At 26.6% G+C, this 25,595-nt stretch overlaps 3 protein-coding genes across 5 annotated transcripts; 2 read left to right on the top strand and 1 right to left on the bottom strand.

Annotated features, from left to right (window-relative positions):
* The first annotated feature begins 13,549 nt into the window (after positions 1–13,549).
* LOC113367004 (dynactin subunit 2-like) lies at positions 13,550–15,828 on the top strand. Its single transcript, XM_026608638.1, has 7 exons — positions 13,550–13,669; positions 14,099–14,449; positions 14,588–14,691; positions 14,767–14,892; positions 14,965–15,199; positions 15,470–15,572; positions 15,647–15,828. The coding sequence occupies exons 1-7, from the start codon at positions 13,634–13,636 to the stop codon at positions 15,826–15,828; spliced, it is 1,137 nt and encodes a 378-aa protein (XP_026464423.1). The 5' UTR covers positions 13,550–13,633.
* Positions 15,829–17,177: 1,349 nt separating this feature from the next.
* Positions 17,178–19,014, bottom strand: LOC113365883 (60S ribosomal protein L27-like). 3 transcript variants are annotated; one of them, XM_026607423.1, is made up of 3 exons: positions 18,890–19,014; positions 18,274–18,498; positions 17,178–17,398 (listed from the first exon to the last, which is right to left on the bottom strand). In XM_026607423.1, the coding sequence occupies exons 2-3, from the start codon at positions 18,490–18,492 to the stop codon at positions 17,210–17,212; spliced, it is 408 nt and encodes a 135-aa protein (XP_026463208.1). In that variant the 5' UTR covers positions 18,493–18,498; positions 18,890–19,014; the 3' UTR covers positions 17,178–17,209. The 3 variants fall into 3 exon arrangements, with proteins under 3 accessions (XP_026463208.1, XP_026463210.1, XP_026463209.1); XM_026607425.1 differs by having other exon boundaries at positions 18,820–18,901; XM_026607424.1 differs by lacking the exon at positions 18,890–19,014 and adding an exon at positions 18,614–18,727.
* A 97-nt stretch (positions 19,015–19,111) lies between these two features.
* Positions 19,112–25,179, top strand: LOC113365882 (rab GTPase-binding effector protein 1-like). Its single transcript, XM_026607422.1, has 13 exons — positions 19,112–19,281; positions 19,353–19,478; positions 20,024–20,206; positions 20,402–20,517; positions 20,614–20,730; positions 20,802–21,003; positions 22,845–23,035; positions 23,109–23,254; positions 23,336–23,429; positions 23,500–23,687; positions 23,753–23,855; positions 24,708–24,935; positions 25,012–25,179. Exons 1-13 carry the CDS (start codon positions 19,251–19,253, stop codon positions 25,177–25,179), a joined length of 1,893 nt encoding a protein of 630 aa, XP_026463207.1. The 5' UTR covers positions 19,112–19,250.
* The last annotated feature ends 416 nt before the right edge of the window (positions 25,180–25,595 follow it).

The following is a 25,595-nucleotide window of genomic DNA, read 5'->3' as shown; positions in this document are numbered from 1 at the left end:
TATACAACTCTTTTATAGAACAACTTGAATCAAGATCAAATATCTCTATTTACAAACTAAATAAATTGTCTAACTGACAAGAATGCATTTGGATTGTTAGACGTGACGTGTCAAATAGAGTGATTTAAAATTATAGCCACTAAGAGTCTTCTACTAATAGAATTAGCCAAAATAAATTCATTGCCAATTCAATTAAGAAACGTATTTATAATGTTTTTGTATACGTCTCTACTGTCAGATAACAAAGTAACACTGATAATTTTTGTTATCAGAGTAATTTATTACAGCTTTATAATTCAAATTAAAATGTAAATAATGCGCAGTTATCACTCATCGTACGTTATTCATACTAACTCAAGATTAAGCCGTGAATTTATTTATTTAATAATTGTATTGTATTTTACTACTTGTATTTTTAAGTCCTTCTGGAGCTTCTCTATGAGCTTTGAAATAAAATAAATAATTTGTATACAAATGTAGTGCGCGCAAACTGCCCTCCATCCAATATTTATATAATTTTTTTGTTACATATACATAGTTGGTGTAAAAATTAAAAAAATAACGTTTGTTATATATTCAGCAGCTAATAAAGTATACGATGAGCATGATTTTCTCAGCAAAAAGAAAATATTAGATTTATGACCGGCCTGATGTACTAAGCGGTTAAGTACGTGGCGTCTCCACCGTAAAGCCTTTTGTTACAGATCGTTTATTAATTTGATTTATGACATTGTGATCTGTTCCTCAGCAACAGAACGATATAAAGACAAAATGCAATTTAAAAATAGATTGTTGAAGTAAGGATAATAAATGTACGTGCAGAAGATATCAATAATAAATTGATTCGATAGCCAATTGAATTAGTTGACTATTTAAATTTTCGGTGTCAAGGATCAATAATAATTATCTTCTCTACATATTTATTTTATATTTATATTATATTTAAAAATATATATTAGCAAATATAATATAAAAAAATGACGTTTCTACGTAACTGCAATTTTTTGGACTTTGGGGCGACTAACAATATTGCTTCTATTGAGTCACATTTAAAAAATAGTTTCTTGAAATGAAACCACAGTGAGTTTTTAGGGAAATTTTCCATTTTTTTTTTATTAACTCTTTTATTTACAACTGTCCAGTATAGGACATTCAGTAAATTTAATGGATTTACAATAGTCCGCCGAAAAGGTACATTGTATATTACTTTGACTTGTTGGAAAAAACAACTCAGTTGTTTTTTCGATATAAAATTTACAATATTCTTATAAATAATGATTAAGTTATTTCCATTTTTTTCTCAGGAGAGTTGATTGCTTAAATCCAGTGGCGCTTTTCTTTTCAATGAAAACAAATTTTCCATGAAGCATATTTTTAAAAAATATATATCAACTTTCAATAATATCTTATTTTATAAAATTATTATTATATATTAAGATATTATAATTAATATCTTATTGTATGAGAATTTTATGAAATTTAGCAAGGTTATATATTTGAAAGAAAGGAAAATCGAATTCCTGAAAATGTAACAGGCATATGAAAATCCTATTTCTCTGGGAATGGCAGACTTTCCTAGTTTATACAATTTGACACTACTTAATATATATATATATATATATATATATATATATATATATATATATGTATGTATATATATGTGTGTGTCACAAAATAGCAATGTGTGTAATTATTGGTAAATAAATTGAGAATTTTCAAAAGCTTGTTAAACTATTAAAGCTTACAAATTTTTGTCTTTAAACAAAAGTGTAAATTATTTTTAGGTGATAACACAGAATATTGTGAATTTATTTATTTTATTTGAAAAGGCAGAAACATATGATTAATTTCTCAACGTTAAAATAACCATTGTAATTAAAAAATATGTTACAAAGAAAAAAAACCTTGTAAAAATCGTTGAACCAAAAAGTCATTTACAAGAATATATTCTATTTGATTTTATCGAATTTGAAACTGTAGTTTTGCAATAACGCAAATGCTTCAATTATTACAGGGTTTATATATTTTTATACAGTCCTATTTCGATGATTTTCATATATGGACTCAAATTCAAATTTATATTAAAGTATTGTTCAAAAGTACGATAACAGAAAAAAAATATTGAAAGCGATTATGACGAATAGTCGCCATTTTTCTTTAAAAAAATAGCGTAACATAAAATACTGTATTTGAAAACACAAAACAAACATGTGAATAATGTAGATCACATTTAAAGTCATTTAAAAGCCCTTATCAATCAACGTATATTTATTGACGATTTACATTTACTTTATTTTAGCACAATTCCACGAAATACTTTGCCATAAATAAATACCGTACAAAGCTTCGCGCAAGAATATGGATGACATTTTGTTAAGTGTTCATTACGTTTTATAGCTTTTGGGTGTCTTATTAAATTTATTTTATTATTGGCTATTTTTGAACTTACTGGAAAAATTTATTAGTAATAAAAATTTAATACAATTTTAGACAAGGGTTAGAAATAAAAATTGTTTTGATTTTATGCGCAACACTTGTAAATGTCGATCATATATGGGAAGTTAATTATGTAATTAATTTGAAAATGTGAACTAAAATTGAAATTGAATATAACCAAAAACTGTGCTGAATGAAATAAATTGGTTATTCGTTATTTATACTTTCAATTTTATTTTAATTTTTTTGAATAAATATATAATTCTATTTTAAAGATATGATTCATATGAAAGTTGTTTCTTATAAATGGTTTGCGATTTTATCTCTTTTTAAAAAAAATGTATTTTATATATGTAATTATGCATTTTATCAACTGAAGAAGAGTCATATTGCAACTCTAAACATAAGGAGATGTTATTAAGTTTTTCTAAATGTAAAGGTTTTTGTAATTTTTACTTTTTCAAAAACTACTGCAAATAGAATAACTGTTCAGTTTATAAAAAAATGTAATAAGTATAATCTATTATAATGTGCATTATATTGGTGAAAATTACAATTGGTCCATCTACAAGAGAATGAATCAACATAAACTCGTAACTTGTAACTCAAAAATAAACTGGATTATTTATTATGTTTTTTTTTTTAAATTTCGGCAAATTGAATGATATATACTTAATATAACTTAACACTGAAGAATATATAATAAAATATTAATAATTTTTTTTTAAAAAAATGAGTTGCAAAGATTTGTTCTCAATAAGCTATGTTTCTATGCAAGTATAAAATGAGTAGGAATTTATATGATCAATTAAATATACGTTCTTAATATTACGATTAAAAAAATAAACGAATCAATATACTTGTATACAATAAATTAGAATACCTGTTTTATATCTGACAAACGTCCAACGCACGCAACTATATGAGTATTAGTAAAAAGCTAGAATTATATCCACAGTGCGAGATATATTACAAATACAATTCGTTTTATAAATAAGGTCTATACATTTAAATAGCAAGGTTAATTTTTGTTCTAGAAAAAATATTTTAGCCGATTCTTTTTATACGCCAAATATTTATATTTGCGGTTGCCAATTCTATAAATTAACAACTAATACGTTCAAATACCTACTAAATATACGAATGTAATTATATACATATGTATACACCACATAACAATATGATGTGTCAAATATAACATCTTCAAAAAAAAAAGATTATTGACAACACATAGAAACAAGTATAAAAATATACTTCAAGGATGATCTAAAATAAAAATTAAGTGGTTATGATTTGACAAAAACTCAAATTTTGAATTTATTGGTGTAGCTTTGAATTAATGAATAACACATGATTTGCATATTTCTGTCAAATGAATTTCGGATTTATTTTTGTTGGCAATATAAAAATAGGATGAATAATGCTGATGCGTTTAGTAGTATTTGATTTAGCTTACATTGTATGCTACATTATAATATTATTGCCAAAAAAATATTTTTTATTATTCATATACCAATATGATTATTAAGAGTCACGGCAAAAATAGTTTATTTAATTGATTAATAAAATATTAGATTCAATATAAAAGAATAATTTCGTCTTTTTTCAATTTAATATTCATAAGCATTTATATGGTTCATAGTAAATTTGCATTATTAATTTATATTTTATTACATTTATTGTATTGCAAACGTGCGTTGTTCCCGCATAAGAAAATTTTCATTAATAAAGATATTTTGTTGAACATTGTTTAGGTAAAAAGATGATGTCTTCGAACACTCATTTAGCTATAAATCTATAAATTAATTTTGGCTTCTAATTTATATTGAAATATTCTGAACTACCAAGAAAATCGATATTTTTAGCAAATTTATTATTAATTGAATACTAACTATCGACAAATATTATTAAATATTAGGCTACTAAAAATAGCAGTACCTACAGGTTTGAAATCAAAACAGACATGAATATAATAATTATTGTTTTAAATTAGAATAGGAGAATATGATATGGAAATAAGAATCTGTATATATTAAGTTTTAATATTGAATTTTATTATTATTATTATTATATGAATATATTATATATTAGGGTGGTCCTTAATATGAACATTTTTGAATTTCTTTGCTCCCAAAAGCTCAAATGCTTCCAAATTGATAAAAAAATTCTTTGAAAATTTTAGCTCTTAATATTAACGTTTATAGTTTTAGATAGTGCGCAATTCAATCAATGCTTTGAATGGAAATAGCATGGAATTTTTTTTCGAAAATTAAAAACAATTTTTTAGGTATAGCTTAGCAACAAATTAATTGAAAGTGACAATTCTTGTCATCTTAAAAATTCGACGCTCTACAAAACAGTTTTTTTTAATTTGTTTTGTGAAGCGTCGAATTTTGAATAAAACTCAAATGCTAAATTATATCTAAAAGACATTTCTAAAATTTTTGAAATTTTTTTCATGCTATTTCCATACAAAACTTAGATTGAATTGCGCACTATCTGAGCGTCAATACTAAGAGCTAAAACTTATAGAGAATTTTTAATCAATTTGGAAGCATTTGAGCCCTTGGGACCAAGGAAGTTCTAAAATGTCCATATTAAGGACCACGCTAATACATATACATATAACAGATAATTTAATAATAATATTTATATTTACCTACGTGAATATATATATACCATGTAAATGCATAATCATATAAAGATAGATGCTAAATCCTGTTAATAAATACCATTGTTAATTATTTCAACTGGCATATAGATTTTCTGTTGACTTGGAAACAGTCTATTTAAGCCCAGATTATAATGGCTTTTATAAAGATTATAAATTTAAACAAAAAAATCATGAAATGTAATTTAAAAAGTATGTTTGAATATAAATGTATGTTTAAATAAAAATGTAAATTTTAAAATGTATGAATAAGAATTACAGAGTGCAAATATACACAAACTGTGAATATTAGGTATTACGTATGTTGTTTTTATGATTGCGTGAAATATGCAAAACAAAGATATAGAACTTTTTATAAGTTCGAAATAAGCCAATTACTAATTCATTAAATCAGTGACATGGTTAAGCCTAATATATATTTAATATTTCAAAATTATGATTTTATAGATTTGGAAGAAGTATTCTGCAATAAAAAATGGCAAAATAAATTCGAAATTAAAGAAAATAATTTTCTACTATCCTGAAGAATTACAGGTTTAAAGTTATATAACGCTATGTAAGACTTAAAAGATTAAAGTCTTTGAATTAACTAACTAGTTTTCGTTAGATAGTTTATACATTGATTTACATTTACCATTTGTAAAGAACAAAATTTCATTATTACTTTTTATATATTGTTCATTGATAAGGAGTACCTATAGTACATGGTAGATTTTTAAAATTTATAGTAATTAAATGTATTAAATGACATATAACAAAACACATTGTAATTCAAATTGATGAAACAGAAAAAAGATTACTATTAAATTAAAATTGTTTGCTAAAACACTTGGAATATCATTCATATTGTGTAGGGTTTTTGCGCGTGGAATAATCAATGATCGAGTAAATTTAAAATAAAAGCGTTTATTTAGTATTTTAATTACTATTTTATAAATTTAGTCAAAAATATATTTATGGAAATTTAGATTCAATAAATATAATTCTGACTAAAATTATGGAAGTTATTTAAATATTGAATAAGCACTTTTAATTTAACTTTATAAATTAGAGGATTGTAGCATGAGCAAACACATTGTTTCTTATATTAATAATATTGCTAGTGATTAATTCCTTTTAATTAAACAAAACACCAAGACAAAAATCTAGAAAATAGCTTTTTGGAATAGTTCTAAATATTCTATCGTATATCATTGTATACAACATATATTAAAAATTATATAGTATATAAAGATAAAAAAAACTTTTGATTTGAATTAAAATCGATTAATAAAACAATTGCGATATTATTAATATTCGATAAAAATTGCATAAAATGAACCAATATTTGATAAATGATAATTTGATAAATTCGTTAAATTAAAAGTGCTTGTTCAAAATTTAAATGACTGTTCTGCAATTTTAGTCAAAATTATATTTTAGAAACCAATTATTTTAATATTTTAAAGTATGATGAGCACTGCATATTACATAAGTTACTTTAATTTTCTATAAATAAATTTTATTAACTAACTATGTACCTACAGTTCGCATATTTGGTTTCAGTGTCTCTAAATGTCAGGTTTGCTTGAACCGTTGCTAATGGAACTCGAAACAATGATTCACCATTATTGTTAAGGAAATACGATGTTTTACGCTCGGATAAGAAATGTCATAAACATTTATAGAAAAATTATAATTGATTTTAAATGTATATATAATACAAATATATATATATATATATATATATATTAATAATATTTAAAAAAAAAACTCACCTCGCACTTCTCTTTCAGACAAACCCTTGTTCGGCATCAAATCCTGAAAATAATAACATATAATATAATAAATATGAAGTAAAATATATATACATATATATATACATTTATATATTTCAAGGCAATATATCAATTTTTTATTCTCTTTTTTCAATCAATCATGCACAACCCCAATATAGAGCAGTAATGAAAATAAAAATATAGATCTTAAATATGTTTCCAAGTATAAACAGCTCTTCCCTGGCATTCTGCATCATATTGAATAATAAGTTAGCTCTAATAGAAAAATTCCTATTTCAAGGGCTAATTAGATAATAATAAAATAAATAAATATGGATAGATCAACCGATGGGTTGCCATCTAAATATGCGAAGTAAGTAGAAGACTTGAACCAATTGCTTATAGAACGCAAGTTTTGGATCACTATTAAAAAATAACGTTTAAAGCATCTTTTTTATCAATAAACATAATTAATGAGTAAAATTTTTACAAATAACACTCAACAACTTAATGTCACTGATCTTGTCACTTGACTAAAAAATGACTAATTGATTGGGTTTCAAAAACATATGTTCCAACAAAAGTCTGTCCAAGGCAAACTGTTGGGGACACATTATATTTTGTAGAAGATAAATATATTAATTATATAAGCATGTCATTGCCTTTCGAATTTTTAGGTTTTTTAAAATGACTCGATTTATCAAAACTAAATTATCTTAAATTACTTAATACTAAATTTATTACCAGAACTAATATTTATATTCAAACAGAGCAGATTGTAAAACCCTATTCATTGAAGGCAGTACAAAATTGATAAAGAATTTCATTTCTCCTCAAATACTAAAAAGCAGTTCATTCAAGAAATACGATAAATACAAAACCAAATCTTTAAGTTAATCACAACTAAAACAAAATTAACTCAATACCATAGATAATTCCAAATGTATTGTAAGTATCAAAATAGTTCAATACCAAAGCTTTAAATGAAAATATATTTAAAAAATAAAAATTGAATTTCTCAAAATTTAAATATCACTATAACAACGTGCAATTCTCAATAATTTAACGCAGAGATGAATATTGGTGCAAAGGGTAGACACGCTGGATGACGTTCATATGCAACACCAGTACTCACAGGTCGTCATGTGGATGTCATCCATAGACGACGCTCGAAGAGAAATGGTTAAATTGATTTTATCAGCTTTATTATCAAAATGAATATTTAAAGTCAAACAGAACAACTGAATTATTCATTGTGAATCCATGCAATGGTCCACTATATAACCTATACGAAACTTGCAAGTACTTTTATTTTTCAACGAAAACCAAAAAAAGGTTTGTTGTTGTTAAACAAAAATTAGCGTTGTCCAAAATGAAAATATTCAGAAAATACTATCAATCATAAACCAAATCTTGGAGCTAAGAGTAATTAAAACAAATTTAACTAAACACTAACGCAATCATCATGCATTTTAAATCACACATGTAATGTTTAATCGACGTGGAAAGACTATTCGGAATCTGACAATGAAAATGACTAAGAAAATGAGCCTTTGAAAGCAGGAATTGGACGAAACTGATAACTTTAAATTTTTGGGTAACAACTTACCACAAAACTGATAGACGACCAGGGCTAAATTAAAAGATCTTCATAAAAAGAGGCACTACTGCCAAGAAAACTAAGACACAACTTGTAAAAGAATGTATAGATAATATTTTACATTTGAAATATATGGCTCTTTAGTTATCAAAATACTGAAGACTATTCTATCTGCAGAGTATCCAAATACTGCAAGAGAAATAGAGTTAAAAAATATCATTGTAAAGTGTACGACAGGGGTAATTATGTAAGTGATGTGTAATTTTTACTTTATTATAATTGATATGATTTTGAATTAATTAGAAATCAGAGGTGTAAAAGTTTACAAACTTTCCTAACATCTGTGCAACAAGATCTATAAAAAACTTATTTCAAACTTATAAACTTAAAAGTACAATCATAAAGTTTGTGATGCATCACAGGTGTCTCTCCGAGATGGAACAAAAAACTAACAATGTCGATTAGACTTGAAAATTCCTTAAACTTAATAGAAACTATTTTAAAATTTTCCGCAAGACAAGAGCAAAAGTGTTTTACTATTTTTTGTCATCTTTTCAAGTTTATCGGGTCATTATGGATATAATGTTCGACTCCTTTAATAGTCTTTAACTAAAACTTTAAATAGGAGTTACCTTTACATCAATCCTTGCTACCATCTCTATAAGAAAATATAAATAAAGTCCAAATTTTTATAAAATCAAAATTTGTAGACAAAGTGGTATTTTATTATATAAACTAATAAATATAATTTTTAAATGTTTAAAAGTTGTAAATGATTTAAAGTTTTTAACCAGTTGTTACAATTGGTTAAAGTTTTAAACAATGCAGACAATTTATTTTAAGTCTCGTATAATTTTTACTTGCTTGGCATTAACGCAGAATTCAGATAGTAAATCATATAGAAGCACATTTCTAAAAAATGAATATTAGACTTTACTGGAAATTAAAAATAAATGACAATTAAATAATTATTAGATTTTTACGTTATTTAAACTTTTTCCACCATATAGAACGCACGAGCTATATCGATCGATGATTTTGTTAATATCGAAATTGAAGTTCGACATACAAGAATACTTGTAAAAACAAAGTATTCACAAAAAAAGAAATTGTTACAAGTGCCACGTGAAAACTTTCAAACTCTTTTGAATAATTTGGCGTTTATATATACAACTCTATATGAAATGTTGCGCATATTCGTAAAATGTCAATATTTTGAAATTATTTGGTAATATAATAATTTAATTTCTTTGGAATTCATTCTGAAGTCATGTAAAATGTAATGAATTAAGATGTTAATTTTTTATATTTGGCAATATGGTATTACGGTAATTTAGAAAAGGATATTAAAATAATGTCATTTTTTTTGATACTTTTCACAGCATCATCAGATAATAATAAACAATATTTATAGAAAAATAATAAAATTTAGAGCATTAGATCATATTTTGAAATATATAATATTGTATTTTATATTTAAATGATATATTCCACAGCATCATCAGATTTTGATAAACAATATTTAGGAAATAATAATGCAATTTAGTTCATTAGATCAAATTTTGAAATAGTTAATAATATATTTATTTTATATTTTATATTATATTGAAAATGCATATTTGAAATAAATGCAAGCATGAACGTACATTTGGAGATATACCACTTTTTTATTAATTTATTTGTTAAAGATATATAGGACTATTTATTTGTTGTAAAAATCTGGTCCATATAGAAAGTATTAGTAAAACAATTTCAGTTTGGCTCAAATAGTTTTGATATCAGTAAATAAAATTTTAAAAAATTAGCTTTTTAGGTTATATATCGTTTATAATAACCATTAATTAGTTATCAATAAAAATTACAATCTTTGAATCAATCATCAGCTTAATAATTTTTTATCAAAAATCTTTAAATCTCTATTCTAATTGATAATATCGATAGCTTACACTTATTCGGAAATTTTAGACAAAATGCCACCTACACTTAGTTGTATATTTTTCATACCAATAATAAATATCAAATACTATGGATTTTAAATTGCGAATCATTTTTTTTGTTTGATAAATTTTATTCAAAACTGGTATTAAACTATAAATATAATTAAAAGATGAACATCAAATGAAAGACATAAAAATTACCAAGTGTGCTAAATATTTTTTATATAAATGAAAGCATATATCACGTAAAGTAAAATAAAATGAGCATCATTAAATGAATTTAAAGTTTATGAAATACATAGTAATTGCTTGTGTGTTTGTGTTGATAATTTTTTAATAAGTTTTTTTTAATAAGTTCAATAATATATTACAATTGTAAAAAAGTAAAGATCTTCTGTGAGTCCAAAATATATCATGTAATGTGAAATGAAATGAATTTTCAAATTTATGGAATACATAGTAATTACTGTTTGTGTTGATAATTTTTATCAAGTTCAAATATCACAAAATGATTTTAAAAGGGTAATTACCATGTGTGCTAATAATCTTCTGTGACTTCAAGCACATATATCATTCTCTGACTAAATCACAGATAATCCAACGTCCATCAAAATCCAAAACAAAACGAAAAGTGCACTCAATATCCTAAACACTTCATAAAAACTGTTCACTGTCAATTATCTCTCTTATCTATAACGGTCACCGGTCCACGTGCAAATAAACTGGAACATCCGAACGTACTATTATATTCTGTTAAGATATGTGAAAAATGAAAAATGAATTGTGATATCACGACAAGATAAGGATTTGTTTTATTTACGTTGTGTGATGTTTGAGTTACAGCTATTAACTGATAGCAACTAATCAAACGAAATGATAAAAGCTGTAGCATGCGGCTAGGAGCGAAATCGCAACGAAATCGGTTTTGCGGCGGCGCGACCAACACTTTTCAACACGAATCAGCGAATTTAAATTCGAGCATTATGAAAGCTCAACGTGGGTTACCATTTCATATTTGAATAACTATTCCTGTCATTAAATTATTAAATGAACTATTAAATGAAGTATTCACGCAAAAGCATTTTGAATTGAATACATTTTCATTAATTATTATATTTAACTTCCCGTAGGGCAAGTTATAGTAATCGCAAAAAAATCTAAAATGAAAATTTTTATATATCTTTACGTTTCAAAGGTTTCTGGACATTTTGGCATACCTTAGAAAAAATGGATGTATGTGTGAGTGTGTGTGCGGATACAAATTTTCGTCGACGATTTCCGGAACACCGATCAACCGATTTAAATATATCAAAAAACATTTGATTCGTATTGATAAGGAGACGTGCTGATTAGTTTTTGGCAAAGGCAGGTCTAGTCGTTCCGAAGATATGAGGCAAAAAGTGCCAAAAACGGTAACTCAGATATTAAGAGAACGGAGGTCCGATTCGAATAATTCAAAAAACATTTTACTTGTTTTAACAAGATAAAGAACTGATCAAATTTTCATGAAGGCAGGTCTAGCGGTTTCGGAGATCTAGTAAAAAAATAAAAAAAAAAAAACATTTGGCGGTCAAAAATGAGCATTAGACATATGCACATCAAATTATCAAATATTTTATAGAGATTTTATCAATAAGTTTAAATTTTGTTTACATTCCCATGGGTTCCGTACCAATGTTCAACGGTTAGACGGCGACGCGGCGCTTACGCGCTTCTATATTTCGTCTCTATGCAGTTAAAGCAGTACGATTGCTTTGAAAAAAAAGTTCAGAATTTCCAAAATAAGTTCCATTATTCCATAAAAATTTCAAAATAAATTTTTCTTCAAAGTCCTTTTTTTTCAAAAAAAAGTAATTTTTGTCAAAAATTTATAGTTTCTCAAAAATCTAATTTTTTCAAAGAATTTTTTTTTTTCAAAAATGTTAATCTTTTTAAAAAAAATAATTTTTGGTACGGGAAGTTCCTGCAATTTGCCTTAAGGCACAATGCCATGCGCCCCATTAGTTATCAATTGCTATTTATAGTCAGTAGAGACAGATGTTCAAAAATCCTTTCAATGATATTAAACAAATACAGTATTTTATAAAAGTAGTATTACATTATAAAATTTAAAGGTGGCGTATATTAAAAGAAGAACCGACTGCAAAGCGAGGAAAAGAAAAACAAAGACCAACCAGGGTTGGTCCTGCATTGGAGTAAAAGTGTGAACTACACGCTATCATTGAAGGTTAATATAATACAAAAAATTATAAAATTTGAATACTAGGTAAAACTTACAAAACAAACAGAACATAATTATACTACTCTATTTTTTTATTATTAGTGTAATTATATTCTGAGAATTCTGCTACAAAAAATTGGAAGATAATTTGATCCTGATATTCGGCGGTTTTTGAAATAACCATATAATTATTGAAAATAAAATGAAATTGTTTCACTGATATTGATACTTCTTATAGTATCCAACTGATTTTTTGAACGAAAAGAAAAAATACAATAAATTGAAAGCAGAGAGTATGAAAGCACTATGTGTGATATTCACAAACAACATTTTAATAATAAGGTATTTAAATTTGATTATATAGCTAAAATACAAACAATTCAAAATTAAGCACTAAGATTCCCACATAGCACGGGTCAAACTATAGACAACAACAAATTTATAAAGTTTTAATGGGTACCAAATTTCAATGGGTTCCATAACAGAAGATATATTTTGGTATTGTAATTTAATTCAAACAAATAGTAATTTTCAATTTACTAATAATATACGTATTTACACAAAATATTATCATTATCATACTATATCAAAGTTTCATTAGATTCATGTTTTTCTTATTTTTAGTTCTTAAATTTATTGTTTGTGTTTTTTATATTACTGCCACAGAATTATAATATTAACCTTATTCACAGTAAAATTTTTGTTAAACTTTATGAAAGTTTAGTTAATTGCTTTTGTCCTTTTCAACTAAATAATAGCAATCGTGTAAAACGTGTATACAATTGTAAATTTTATATCAATTGCAATAAAAAAAATCGAAACAAACAAAGAGTATTTGAAAAGCGCGCTTTTAAATTATTAGTAGTACCAGAGTAGATTATTTCTCCTGTCTTTTCTGCGGTACTACCATTTCCAAATTTCTAATAAGACTTTGTGAAACGTCAAATTTATTCCTGTTTTCAGCAGTTTTATAAATAAATTTGAAAATAATTTTATAGTCATTGGTTTGCAATGGTTAATCCGAAATATGCCGATTTACCAGGAATCGTAAGTGTATTGGCATTTTATAAGAGATATTTCTGGGCGTAACCTATTTTGACACATAATTAACATAATTAATTAACAAGATTTTGGTTTTTAACAATTACTATGTCCACATTTTCTAGGATAGAATATCCTAGCATTGTTCATAACTAATATTATCAATTTTGTTTAGTTACAAATGCGTACAGTTATAAAAATAATGCCCCTAAGGTGACTAATTGCTCACTCCTAAAGTTTTCATATTCATTTATATATATATATATATATATATATATATATATATATATATATATAGCAAATAATTCTTTAGAAAAGATTTTCAAATAATAATCAAAATTAATAAAAGTCTCTATCTGAAATGCCTTAGATATTATTAGATTTTCTGAAATTATGATTTATAGGTGATATAATTTCAATGTCCTCTCCCCCCAGGCTTACGATCAACCTGATGTTTACGAAACAAGTGATTTACCAGAGGTAGACCAATCAGAAAACTTATATGATGAAGACCCAGAAAATGAATGCATTGAAAGGCTTCACATTTCAGCAAAAGATGCCTTTTCAAAGTTTAGAGGAAAATATCTCACTGGTAATGTAGATTTTTCTGACCGGCTCAGTAAGCGAATCAGAACCGGTTATGATGCAAGATCAGGGGAATGGGAACTTGCCGCAGAGGGAGAGAAGGAGACTCCTTTTCAAAAATTTCATAGGCTGCAGTGTGAAACACGTGAACTTTTTGAAGAGTTAACTGTTTTGCAGCAAAATGAAAAAGATGTTAATAAGGTGAATATCAAATTGGATAAAGAATATGTTTCTATAGACAATTGTGTGCTTTTAATTCTCACATACTAATTATTTCTTGTGCCAAAATATTTCTGTAGTTTTATTTCATTATAAAATATTGTTTTCTTGCTTTCTAAGGGAACTTATGAAGACATGGTTGCTCATGTTGCAGCTTCTCAAAAATTAATTGAAAGTTTGCAGCTCCAAGAAGACACAAATCCAAAGCAGATTACTAATTTAAAGTAATATAAATACAAGACATATTTACATAAGTAAGACTTTTATCCAAAGAATACATTTTAACTTATTCTTTTTAGCAAACTCAATGAACAGATTAAACAACTTCAACTAAATGAAGCAAACAAAACTCCTGAGACAAGTAGCAAGTCAAAAAAGGAAAGTTCTTTGATGATTTCAACTAAAATTGCAGACTTAATGCAAAGGTAACATATTATTCATAATTCATACAGCACTCCCTGTTAAACATATTTCAAACATTTATTTTTATCCATTAGATTACATGAACTAGAAAGTAAAGTGGGCGTAACACCTGAGCGTTTATCTCGTTTGATGCTGGCAACCGGACGAAATACTTTAATGGAGGCTGCTCAAGTTCTGAGTTCACGAGTTTCAATGTTGCAATCTCCCCAATTAGACCAAATAGATATGAGATTAGGTTTTATTGGTTCAAAAATGGATTCTATAATAACTCAACAAGGAGGGGCTCAAGCTGCAGAGAAGGACCAGAAGGTAATAAAAATTATAATGAAACAAGATAAATTAATGATAAAAAGATAAAACTAGATAAAAAAATTGAAATACATTTTCCACCTAACTAAGAAAGTATCCAAAAAAATAAACTAATGACTAATCAACCATAATAGTGTTTCCAGAAGGAATAAAATAAAAAAAAACTAACAATATTAATGCAGAGAATTAAAATTCCAACATTTTCTGGGAGCACTTCTCTTGTGGTTCTTTATCTAGTATAAATTTTATTTATCTAAATATTACTTTCAGATAATTGAGTTGTATGATCATATAAAAAAATCTGAAGACATTTATCAGTTAGTTCCAGATCTTTTAGAAAGAATGCAAGCTCTGACTGAATTGCACAAAGAAGGTAAAATAATTACAAATGCAAACAAATAAAATTTGATTAAACAACTGATTTGCTAATGTAAAATTTCCTTTCAGCAAGTAACTTTACGAAGTCCCTAGCAGAACTAGAAACACTACAAAAAACTATTACAACAGGTGTGCAAAACAACAAAGCACTTCTACAAGGAGTTCAAGAAGTTTTTGCTTCGTCCTTACAAAATATAAATACAGAAATTGCTAAGTTGGATGAACGATTGAACAAGATTTCAAAAAAATAATTTTATAATAATCTGCCTCTTTTTAATACTATTACTATTTATTACTAAGGCAATATTATTTTGCTTCACTTATTTATAAAACTTTGTTGTATGCATTATTGGTGCTTCATTATATCTAATTCGCTTTAATATATTTATAAATTAAATTTGTTAAGTGGTTTTGTTTATTACCTCTAATGTATGAGTGGAGTTACTTACAAGTGACATTATGTTGAGGATTGATGACACTAAAAAGCACAAAAACACAAAAATTTTATACACTGTTAGCTTCACAAGATCTAGCATAATACTAATTTTTTCAGTACTACTTCAAATTAAAGTAGAAAAGATATTCAAAGTTATTCCAGAGGGCAATACTAAACATTTCACTTCTTTAAAAATGAAGATTGGCAACAAATTCAAATTTGAAAAATAGTTATTCAATATGCATTCAGGTTTGTATTTCATGTATACAAAAACTCTTGTTTTTCATTATTATGTGATAAATCTACCAAAATATTTCACTCCGATATAAAATATTGATTCATGGCTTAGAGAAGGTTTCTACAATAAAGATTCATCATTGATTTTAAAAGCTCTTTTACAGCAACAAATCATATGGCTACTTTTTCTTAACTTTTTTTTTCTGTACTTCTTGACTTACTTCGATCTTGAATGTATTAATTTCCATGATCTGATAGCTCTCAGTGGAACACAAAAAAGTAGGTTGTTGCAAAGAAAAATAATCAAATTAATTAAAAATCAGCATAAATATGACAGTGTGCTAAATCCAATTCATTTGACTCCCTTTCTAGAGGTTCACATTCAGAAGCAGAGCACATAAGTTGGGAAATAAAAATTAATAAACAATTTCAAACTTAAATTTCAGTTGCAAAATAAATTCACCTGTATTCAAGCTGTATTTCCACTTCTAATTTTAAGTGATTTTTCTTGAATCAAATATAAGATTACTGAAGTGTTTTATCCAAACTTTGAAAAAATGATTGAAGATAGTCAGTCGTTAAGCTTTAAAGAATCATTTTTATTTCCATGGACAATAGTAAGCTATGTGCTTTAGTATCATATATGAAGTGCATTTTGTAATAGTTTATTAAATTACTGTAATTCTATAAGTTGATTTAATTTTACTTCAGTAAGAAGTAAGTTTGGAAACCAATTTTAATTAGCATGTACATTATTATGTCCATTAATGTATTTAAAAACATGAGCTGACAAATTGTTTCATTTAAAGATAACCACTCAATTAAAATTTGAGTATTAAACCACAACATTCAAATTTCCTGCAAGTTTTGGAATTAAAAAATGGATACAGAGGAAAATTTGATTAATACAGCCACATGTAAGTTTATAATATTTTATTATGAACTTTTGTAAATTAAATCTAGAACCTCAACTTTTGGAAAAACCATTTGTTTTTTCCACTCTTGTAACGTTCCTCGAATTTAACACGGGTTTGGAAACGAGCCTTCTTCCTCTTCATGGGGTCCTTCAAATCCTTGACGGTTGGTTTGTGCTCTAATGATAGGTCAACAGTGTACCTAGTTGGCATCAAGTGGTTGTAGTTCAAAACCTGCAGAAAATTGATCATTTCAACAGTGCTCAATTGGAACTTAATCCGAGTCATGCCAGTAAATGACAATGTAACAGTTTCCATTTGATTTAATGATAAAAATCAGCAGGCTTTTCTGACAAGAACACAAATCCATAAAATTACTCCTAGTCCACTTTAAAGAATCAAGTTTATCCAAAGCTTGCAAATTTTATAGTGTCACAAATTGAGGTTATCAAAGTTTCTTTTATACACATACATTGTGTGAATCCAAAATTATTGAACCATTTAGATGTTTAGAAATAATTAGTTAAAAAGAAGTCCCATTCAAACCATGAAGCAGAATTTATAATTTCAATATCCATACCCGCAATTTATGTAAATAAATTATGTAATGCAAAGAAATCTTCCAAGCCGCTTCACAATTACAAAAGTATAAAACAATTCACAAAATAACTGACGACAATTGCCCAGCAATTCTTTTAAGCACTATAAAACTTTGTAAATCATCATGCAAAATGCAAATATACAAAATATCCTCAAATTAAATTTTATCCGCAAACTTGATAAAATGATCTATATGTATGCTTGAAAGAGTATAATAACATACAAACAAATTTGATTATATTCTGTCTATGAGTTGCTATACTTTGGATTTAGTGCTTTTCTTGGGAAAACAATGATCTCATTAAATAATTTTATCATGTAAGTACTCCTAATTAATTAACAGCATAAACAATTTATGAAATATAGTAATATCGCATAAAACAGGTATATATATAAATTAATAACCTTATTGTAAACTATGTACAAAGAAATTCAGCACAGCGTAAAGCTTAAACAAACGGGTTGTTATACTTTACTTCAAGTTAAATAAAATATACATTATTACTAACCTTAATGAAAGGCTTTATCTTTGATCGCTTGTGGAGCTTAGCCTTGCCCATTCTCTTGTGTACTTTCCTTGGGTACCTATCAATACCAGCTACAAGAGCGTGGCCGTATTGTTTTTCTGAGGTACCATCATCAAAGTTTTGGATGACGATAGCTTTGCGACCAGCATAGCGCCCGCTCAATACGAGCACCACTTTACCAGATTTCATAATCTTCCCCATTTTGATCTAAAAACGAAGCACGAAAACTTTAGTTTAAATTGATCCCGAAGAACTAAAAAGTTAACATCTATAACCTAAAAATATGACATGCCAAAATGAAATTGTTATCGAACACTCTTACCTAAAGAGTTTTTATTTATATAATATTTAAATGTAACTACACGAGAATTTAGAAAAGGCTACAGAACCCTATAAGATGGTATATGAAATATATAACTACCAGTTGCCAAAATAATAATTTGCACAGATAATAAACAAAATAGGTTATCAAAAAGAATAAGGACAATATAAATATTATCACAATTTTGAACACATTTCGTCACTCACGTCGATATTATTTATTTTAGATTATAGATGTTTTAGAATTCAGTTTATTGAGGAAAAAATATGTACTCACATCTAAAACGTCCTACCGGAAAAGAAACTATTTATTTCCCCTCACAGCGACATAGAAAATCTATGTCAAGAGTAGAAACTACGCGAAGGACTGAAGTTAGGCATAGAACAACAAAACCATTTTTTTTCTTCTGCATGTTGGCAATGCGTTTGATAATTGAGCATGGATCAGAGTGCTGTCATTTTGACAGTTGTTTGACTTAAGCTTAAAAGATGAAAGTTAGACAAGTTAGTTCTAATTCATAATTCTTAGAATTGTAATTCTTATCGCCGGAAAGATTACAGTATAAGCTTTAATATTTAATTTATGTGTAAATAAAATTATATCAATATAGAAAATAGTTTATATTAAATAAATCAAAATGGAAACAGGCATTGAATCAATGAACAATGGTGCGATAACTATCAAATTACATGCTTTCAATTCATAATTTGATGATTAAACGTCTATTGTTTATATTTAGATTTACAAACGAAAATTACATCACTTGCTGCAAGAATCACATTACTAGAAACTGAAAAAATACAAGAGAGAAATTCATTCGATGGGCAAAGAGCAAAAATGAAAGATTTATTTCTACAGAAGGAAGGTAAACAAAACAGGGGGTTTTAAACTAATAATTTAGTATATTTTGATTTTAATCAATTTTAATTTAGTTGCAAATGTTATGGTTGATTTCAATGGCTCTGAGGTTGCCATACCTAATTACAAATATATGAATTGAAAATACAAGTACAATGGAATATGATCTAATGTTTAAATAATTGTAATAAATCTAATTCTTCATAAAATATTATAATAATTGTTAAAAAGTCAATTTGATTTTTGCAGTATTGATATTCTGATTTTGAGCAAAATCTGATATTTTATTTTTGATAAACTCGATTCACAGTTCATAATATAATATGAATATTTTTACAGCTTAAATTTTTATAAGTTATAAATAGGTGTTTGAATTCTAATATCATCTAAAATATAAGCTACTAATAAACATTAGGATTATAGAAACATCATTTCCATTTTAAATGAATAATTAATTTCTTGTAGATCATTATATTTGCTTTTGTTAAAATACTATGAGAAAACAATATATAAGTATAGGTTAGCTATTTTATTCAACTTTTAATATTTCAGGTGAAGTAGTGCAATTAAAAAAAGAAAATACTACATTATTATCTGAATTACAAAAATTAACACAAGAATTGGACGAGGCTAAAAGCCAATTAGTTGCAACAGGTTATCAAATGGAAACGGATTTAAAAGAACAACAATCTAAAGCACAGGAAGAAATTGCTACTTTACAGCAGCTTGTTCATGGTATATATTTCATTTCTTTCATAAATGATAAGTGATTAATTACCTATTTTATATCATTTTTAAGTTAGAAATTTTCATATAACCTTTTGATAGCTCACAGTGATAGAACTATACTAAAAAACAATATATATCCATAGAATTTGTTAGATAAAAAACGGTTATATTAATATTGCTGACACAATTTAAATTTTATAGAGACAATTGAAGAAAATAGTAGCTCTAGGTCATTATTTGATAGTGAAATTTCTCGATTAATGGCTGTAGTTGAAAAACTACAAACTGAGAACAAACAACTTCGAGCAAAAGAACAAGTAGGTTTAAAATAATTTATATTATATTTTTCAATGTTTATGCATGTGTTCTACGCTGATTACATACAATTACAATAATTATTATGTATTATGCAGGAAAGTGCAAGTTTAGCTCCGGCTGTCGTTTTGTCAGCAATGACCAAAACACTAGCAAGAAAACTTGGTGCGGATTCTATAGATAGCAATGATGAAACAAAAAAAGGCGTAAGACATGTATGTTATTATGCATTCATGTATATTAAAATACCTGTTTTACCAAGGTTAATACAAAATTATTAATATAGGCTCAAGAAGATGCTGAAGTACTGCGCTCATTAGTGGTTCCTTTAGAAGAAGAAATTAAAGCTTTAAAACAAAAATTAAGATCAGCAGATGAACAATTACAAATGTACAATCAAGAAAAAAGTAGTAATAGATTGTCTTCAAATGGAGAAAATTTAGAAGACACTTCTTTGTTAAATTCCAGTGTACATTCATCACATAATGGTAATATATACACATTTATATATATATATATATATATATATATATATATATATATATATATATATATATATATATATATACAGGGCCGGTCCTGCCTTGCATGCAATGCATGCAAAAAATGCGGGCGCACGCCTTAGAGGGCGCCAAAACGAGTTTTGGAAATTAAATTTATAATATAATATTTATAATTTTTATATAAAATCTAAAATTATTTATATAAAATCTAGAATATTTAATAACTAATAATAAACAATCTAACTTAATTAGGAATACGGAGACACAAAAAGCATTTATTCACATTTATGTTATTGTTATTTATTCACATCAATGTTGTCACATCAGTAGAAACAATTAACTAATTAATAACTATGAAAATTAGTAAATAACAGCTCTGTTCATTGCTTAATCTACTTAATCAATTTTTAAATTTTTTCTTTGTTTGAAGTTACCGTGGAATAGAAAAAGAAATTATCTAGTGTTCAATACCATAAGCTAAGCGAAAGATAATTATTGGGCGAATACCATAAGCTAAGCGAAGTTAATTATTGGGCATTATTGACGAAAAATTGCGAGCTGATTTAGTTGAAACGGAACTTGTTAAAAAATATAAACAAATTATAATCCAGAAAATGAAAAATGGGGAGTCAGTACTTAAAAAATGGCATGTTTATTCCGAGAAATTGAATTGTAACTTTTGCTTTTGTTGCAAATGTTTCGCTTCTGATGCATTTTGAATGTTGAAGACATTCGTGGTTAGGGTTATGGAAATGGTACAAATATGAAAAATGAAAGCAAAATTTACTTTGGATCGAAAATCTTAAGGCTTTTTTTATACCTAGCGGTGTCTATACTCTAAATTTATTAATGTTTAACTATGCTGAAATAATACATATCAAATATAATAAGTTTTTTTTTTCAATACAGCTCAAGAAATGATGAAAAATTAATTAAATTAAAATTTCAAAAATCCAACATGAAATACGAGTGTTATGATTGAAAATGAAAAGTTAGTTTTTGTGAGATTGGCATGATTTGCTCAATAGAATAAATCGCATAATAAAATAAGTAAAATGTTTTAAACAAATTTAATATTGCACATACGTTAAAATAATTGAAATTTTAAAAATATTTGATTATATCAACCCGCGAATCGTCTCGATTTCTAAATAAATTTAAAATCAATATATTTTATACGCTTTTAGATTATATCTAATTTTTTGTGTACTAAATCCAGAATAATTAAAAGTTAATGATTAAAAATATGTAATTATTTATATATTTTAATGATAAACTGTTAAAACAGTTAATATTAATAGGGGGGGGGGGGGTAGAGAAGAAAAAGTTGCACGGGGCGCTAAGGACCCAGGACCGGCCCTGTATATATATATATATATATATATATATATATATTATATATTCTAACATACCAGTTTAATTCGTTCCGCCCACGCTTGTATGTCGAATTGCTCTTATCTCAAAGCAATTTTTTCCACATAAATACATTGAAATTCCATTAATTCATTCCAGCTTTGTGATATTAAGTTTTTCATAACAATGAAAATAAATTTATTATTTATTAAGTTAATTATTGTTTCTTCTTGTTAATTAATGTTATTACTTACTTGCTTAAAGTTTGTATCATGAAGTTTGCTCATATGTCATAACAACGAGTCGCTCCTTTGGCGGCTCGTATCTCGAAACATTCTTTATGTCGGGTCACTTGTAAGTCGGGTTACCACTATATATATATATATATATATGATACCCAATAATAATAAAATTATTAATTAAAAAAAAGTATTAATATTATTAGATTTTGTAACACTTACCTCACTTTTTAGTCTGTGATATGTGTAGCAATTATGAAGCTCAGTTAGTACGTGCTCAACAGTCAGTATTATCTTTAGAAAATAAATTATCATTTTCTGAACAAAACACTGAACGAGCAAATGAAAATATAAAACGAGAGATTCAATTGCGGAGCGAAATGCAAGCGAAATGGGAACATCAAAAAGATCAGTATAAATCACAGGTATTGAATATATTTTTGCCTATTACTTTAGTACCATAATATTTGTTTTACTACGTCGTTTTACTAATTTTAGGTAGAAGAACTTTGTAGCAGAACTGTTGCGACTGAAAAGGAATTAGCTGAATTAAAGTTACGATTTCCTCAATTTTGTAGCCAGATTATGGAGCAATTATCTAGTCTAACCCAGCAGCGAGAACAAGTGCATTTATATATGATGAAGTGAGTGTAATATAATATTTTTTAATATTTATGTACATGTAATTTGACAATGATATAAATTTGAAAAACATCAAATTATAGATTAAAGGCTGAAAATGAAAACCTTCTTGGAAAGCACCATGCACATTCTCAGAAACTGCAGAGTGAAATGATTAATTTACCAGATAAAGTGGAGGTACAACTTCTTTTAATTATATATTAAAATAAATTAATAAACGTGTTTTTGTAAAACTGTTTTACTTAAGGAGTTGCAAGAACTTCTACTCAGGTCACATGAAGAATTAATTGCTGCAAAAGTAGCAGCAGAAACATATGCTGAGAAAGAACAAACTGTTAAATGTGAAATTCTGTTACTGAGGGACCAAATGGTTATGGAACAACAGCAGCGTGAAACATTAGAAAATAGTTTAGTTCAAGAAAATAATAATTTGAAGTATGTTGAATTTAATTAAGCTATAAATTACTTTGTATTATGGTTGATTTAAATTTCTATATTAGGAGGCAAATTCATCAGCATGAACAAGAACGAAGAAGTTTTAGTGCCAATCGGGAGAAAATGGAACATTTCGGTAGACAATATGAAGAGTGTTCAAAACAAAATGTAAGGTTTTAATAATTTACTTTAAATAATATTTACTGACTTTTCAATTTTAGTTATTTTTGATGATATAAATCTGATCTTTTAAAACTTATAATTCTGAACCATAAGATTGCATTTCTTCAAAAACATGCTCACAATGAGTTTTTATTTATTTTCATTCTTTGATATGTTAAATATATATATATATATATATATATATATATATATATATATATATATATATATATATATATATACTAGCAAACCCGACGAACTCCGTTTCGCCACCAGATGGTTTCGTGAGAAAGATGAAGAAATTTTTTTGTTTGTTTTAAATTTGAAAAGGAAAAATTTAATTTTTATACAACAGTAATGAATTTATTTCGATTACAAAAATGAAGTATTTTTTAGTTGAACTTCTCTAAGTAAATGAAAGTGAATCCATAATTAATTCGCAAATTTTCAACTAATTTTCTTAGCTATAAACGAAACGAAATCGTTTTGTGCGTTCTGGAGTTATATCGTCAGGAAGGAAAACCCGACTTATTTTTATATATATAGAAGATAATCTATTTGAAATTATTTAAAACAGTTATTGATTATTTTTATTACTCGAATTTTTAATTACGGTGCGGGAGTTCCAGCAGCTTGCATTAAGGCACGATGCCATGCACAACTAATTTTCTTAGCTATAAACCTTGCGGAGCCCGAGACCTTTCCCACGAATGCAAAATTGTCGAAATCGGTTCGTGCGTTCTGGAGTTATTTCGTCAGGAAGGAAAACCCGACTTATTTTTATATATATAGAAGATATATATATATATATATATATATATATATATATATATATATTTATTTATTTATTTATTTCAGAAACAATTGGAACTTATAGTCCACGATCTGAGGCAGAGAGTTGCCTCTCTACAGCAAGAGTTAGATAATAGTGAAGCAGTACAAAAAGACTTTGTAAGGTTGTCCCAATCTTTACAAGTAGAGTTAGAAAAAATTCGTGCTGAGGACACGCAAGTTAGGTGGCAACATGATGAAGATGTTGAAGAATGTCCAACTTGTAGGCATGGATTTAATGTAACTCGAAGAAAGGTAAGCACAGGTCTATTTGAATTTTCTTTTCATCTATAAAATTATAGTATGAATAATGTTGTGATTGATTTTTCAGCAACATTGTCGACATTGTGGACAAATATTTTGCTCGGTTTGCTTAACGCATGTTGTTAAAAGTGGTCCAAACAGTCGACCGTCTCGTGTGTGTGATGTTTGCCATACACTTTTGGTGAAAGAAACTGCTCCTTACTTTAGTACTGAACCGCCACATTCTCCAGATTAAGTATCACATAGTTTATATTGTTATTTGAGATTTAATAAATACATATACATAGTATAATATACGTTTTTTATATATTTTTTTGTTTTCAAGAATAGCATTTGAAATTGTATTTTTGAACTTTTGGTGAACCACTTATTTTTTCGTCGTTCAAACATATGTATTTGAAAAAATTAGCAATTCATTCGTCGAAATAAAAAAAATTAAAAGCAAACATTCTTTATAGTTATACGGTTTGATACTTGATTCAGCAAATCAAACCAGGACAAAAACAAAAACTTACAAAACTAGTTCATCAGTTCGCACAAAGAACAAATTTTGCCGTCATTTCGAATGCACCATCTTAAAAAATACCAAATATTGTCTATTTACATGATAAGATTAATAATAATGTAGCTCAAATATAGATAATCACTAAT

This window comes from Ctenocephalides felis, unplaced genomic scaffold (genome assembly GCF_003426905.1).
Source record: "Ctenocephalides felis isolate EL2017-DRISC unplaced genomic scaffold, ASM342690v1 CF-g0.4_SCAFFOLD_01170, whole genome shotgun sequence".
In the NCBI taxonomy this organism is placed as follows: domain Eukaryota; kingdom Metazoa; phylum Arthropoda; class Insecta; order Siphonaptera; family Pulicidae; genus Ctenocephalides; species Ctenocephalides felis.
This window is presented reverse-complemented; position numbering and strand designations above follow the sequence as displayed.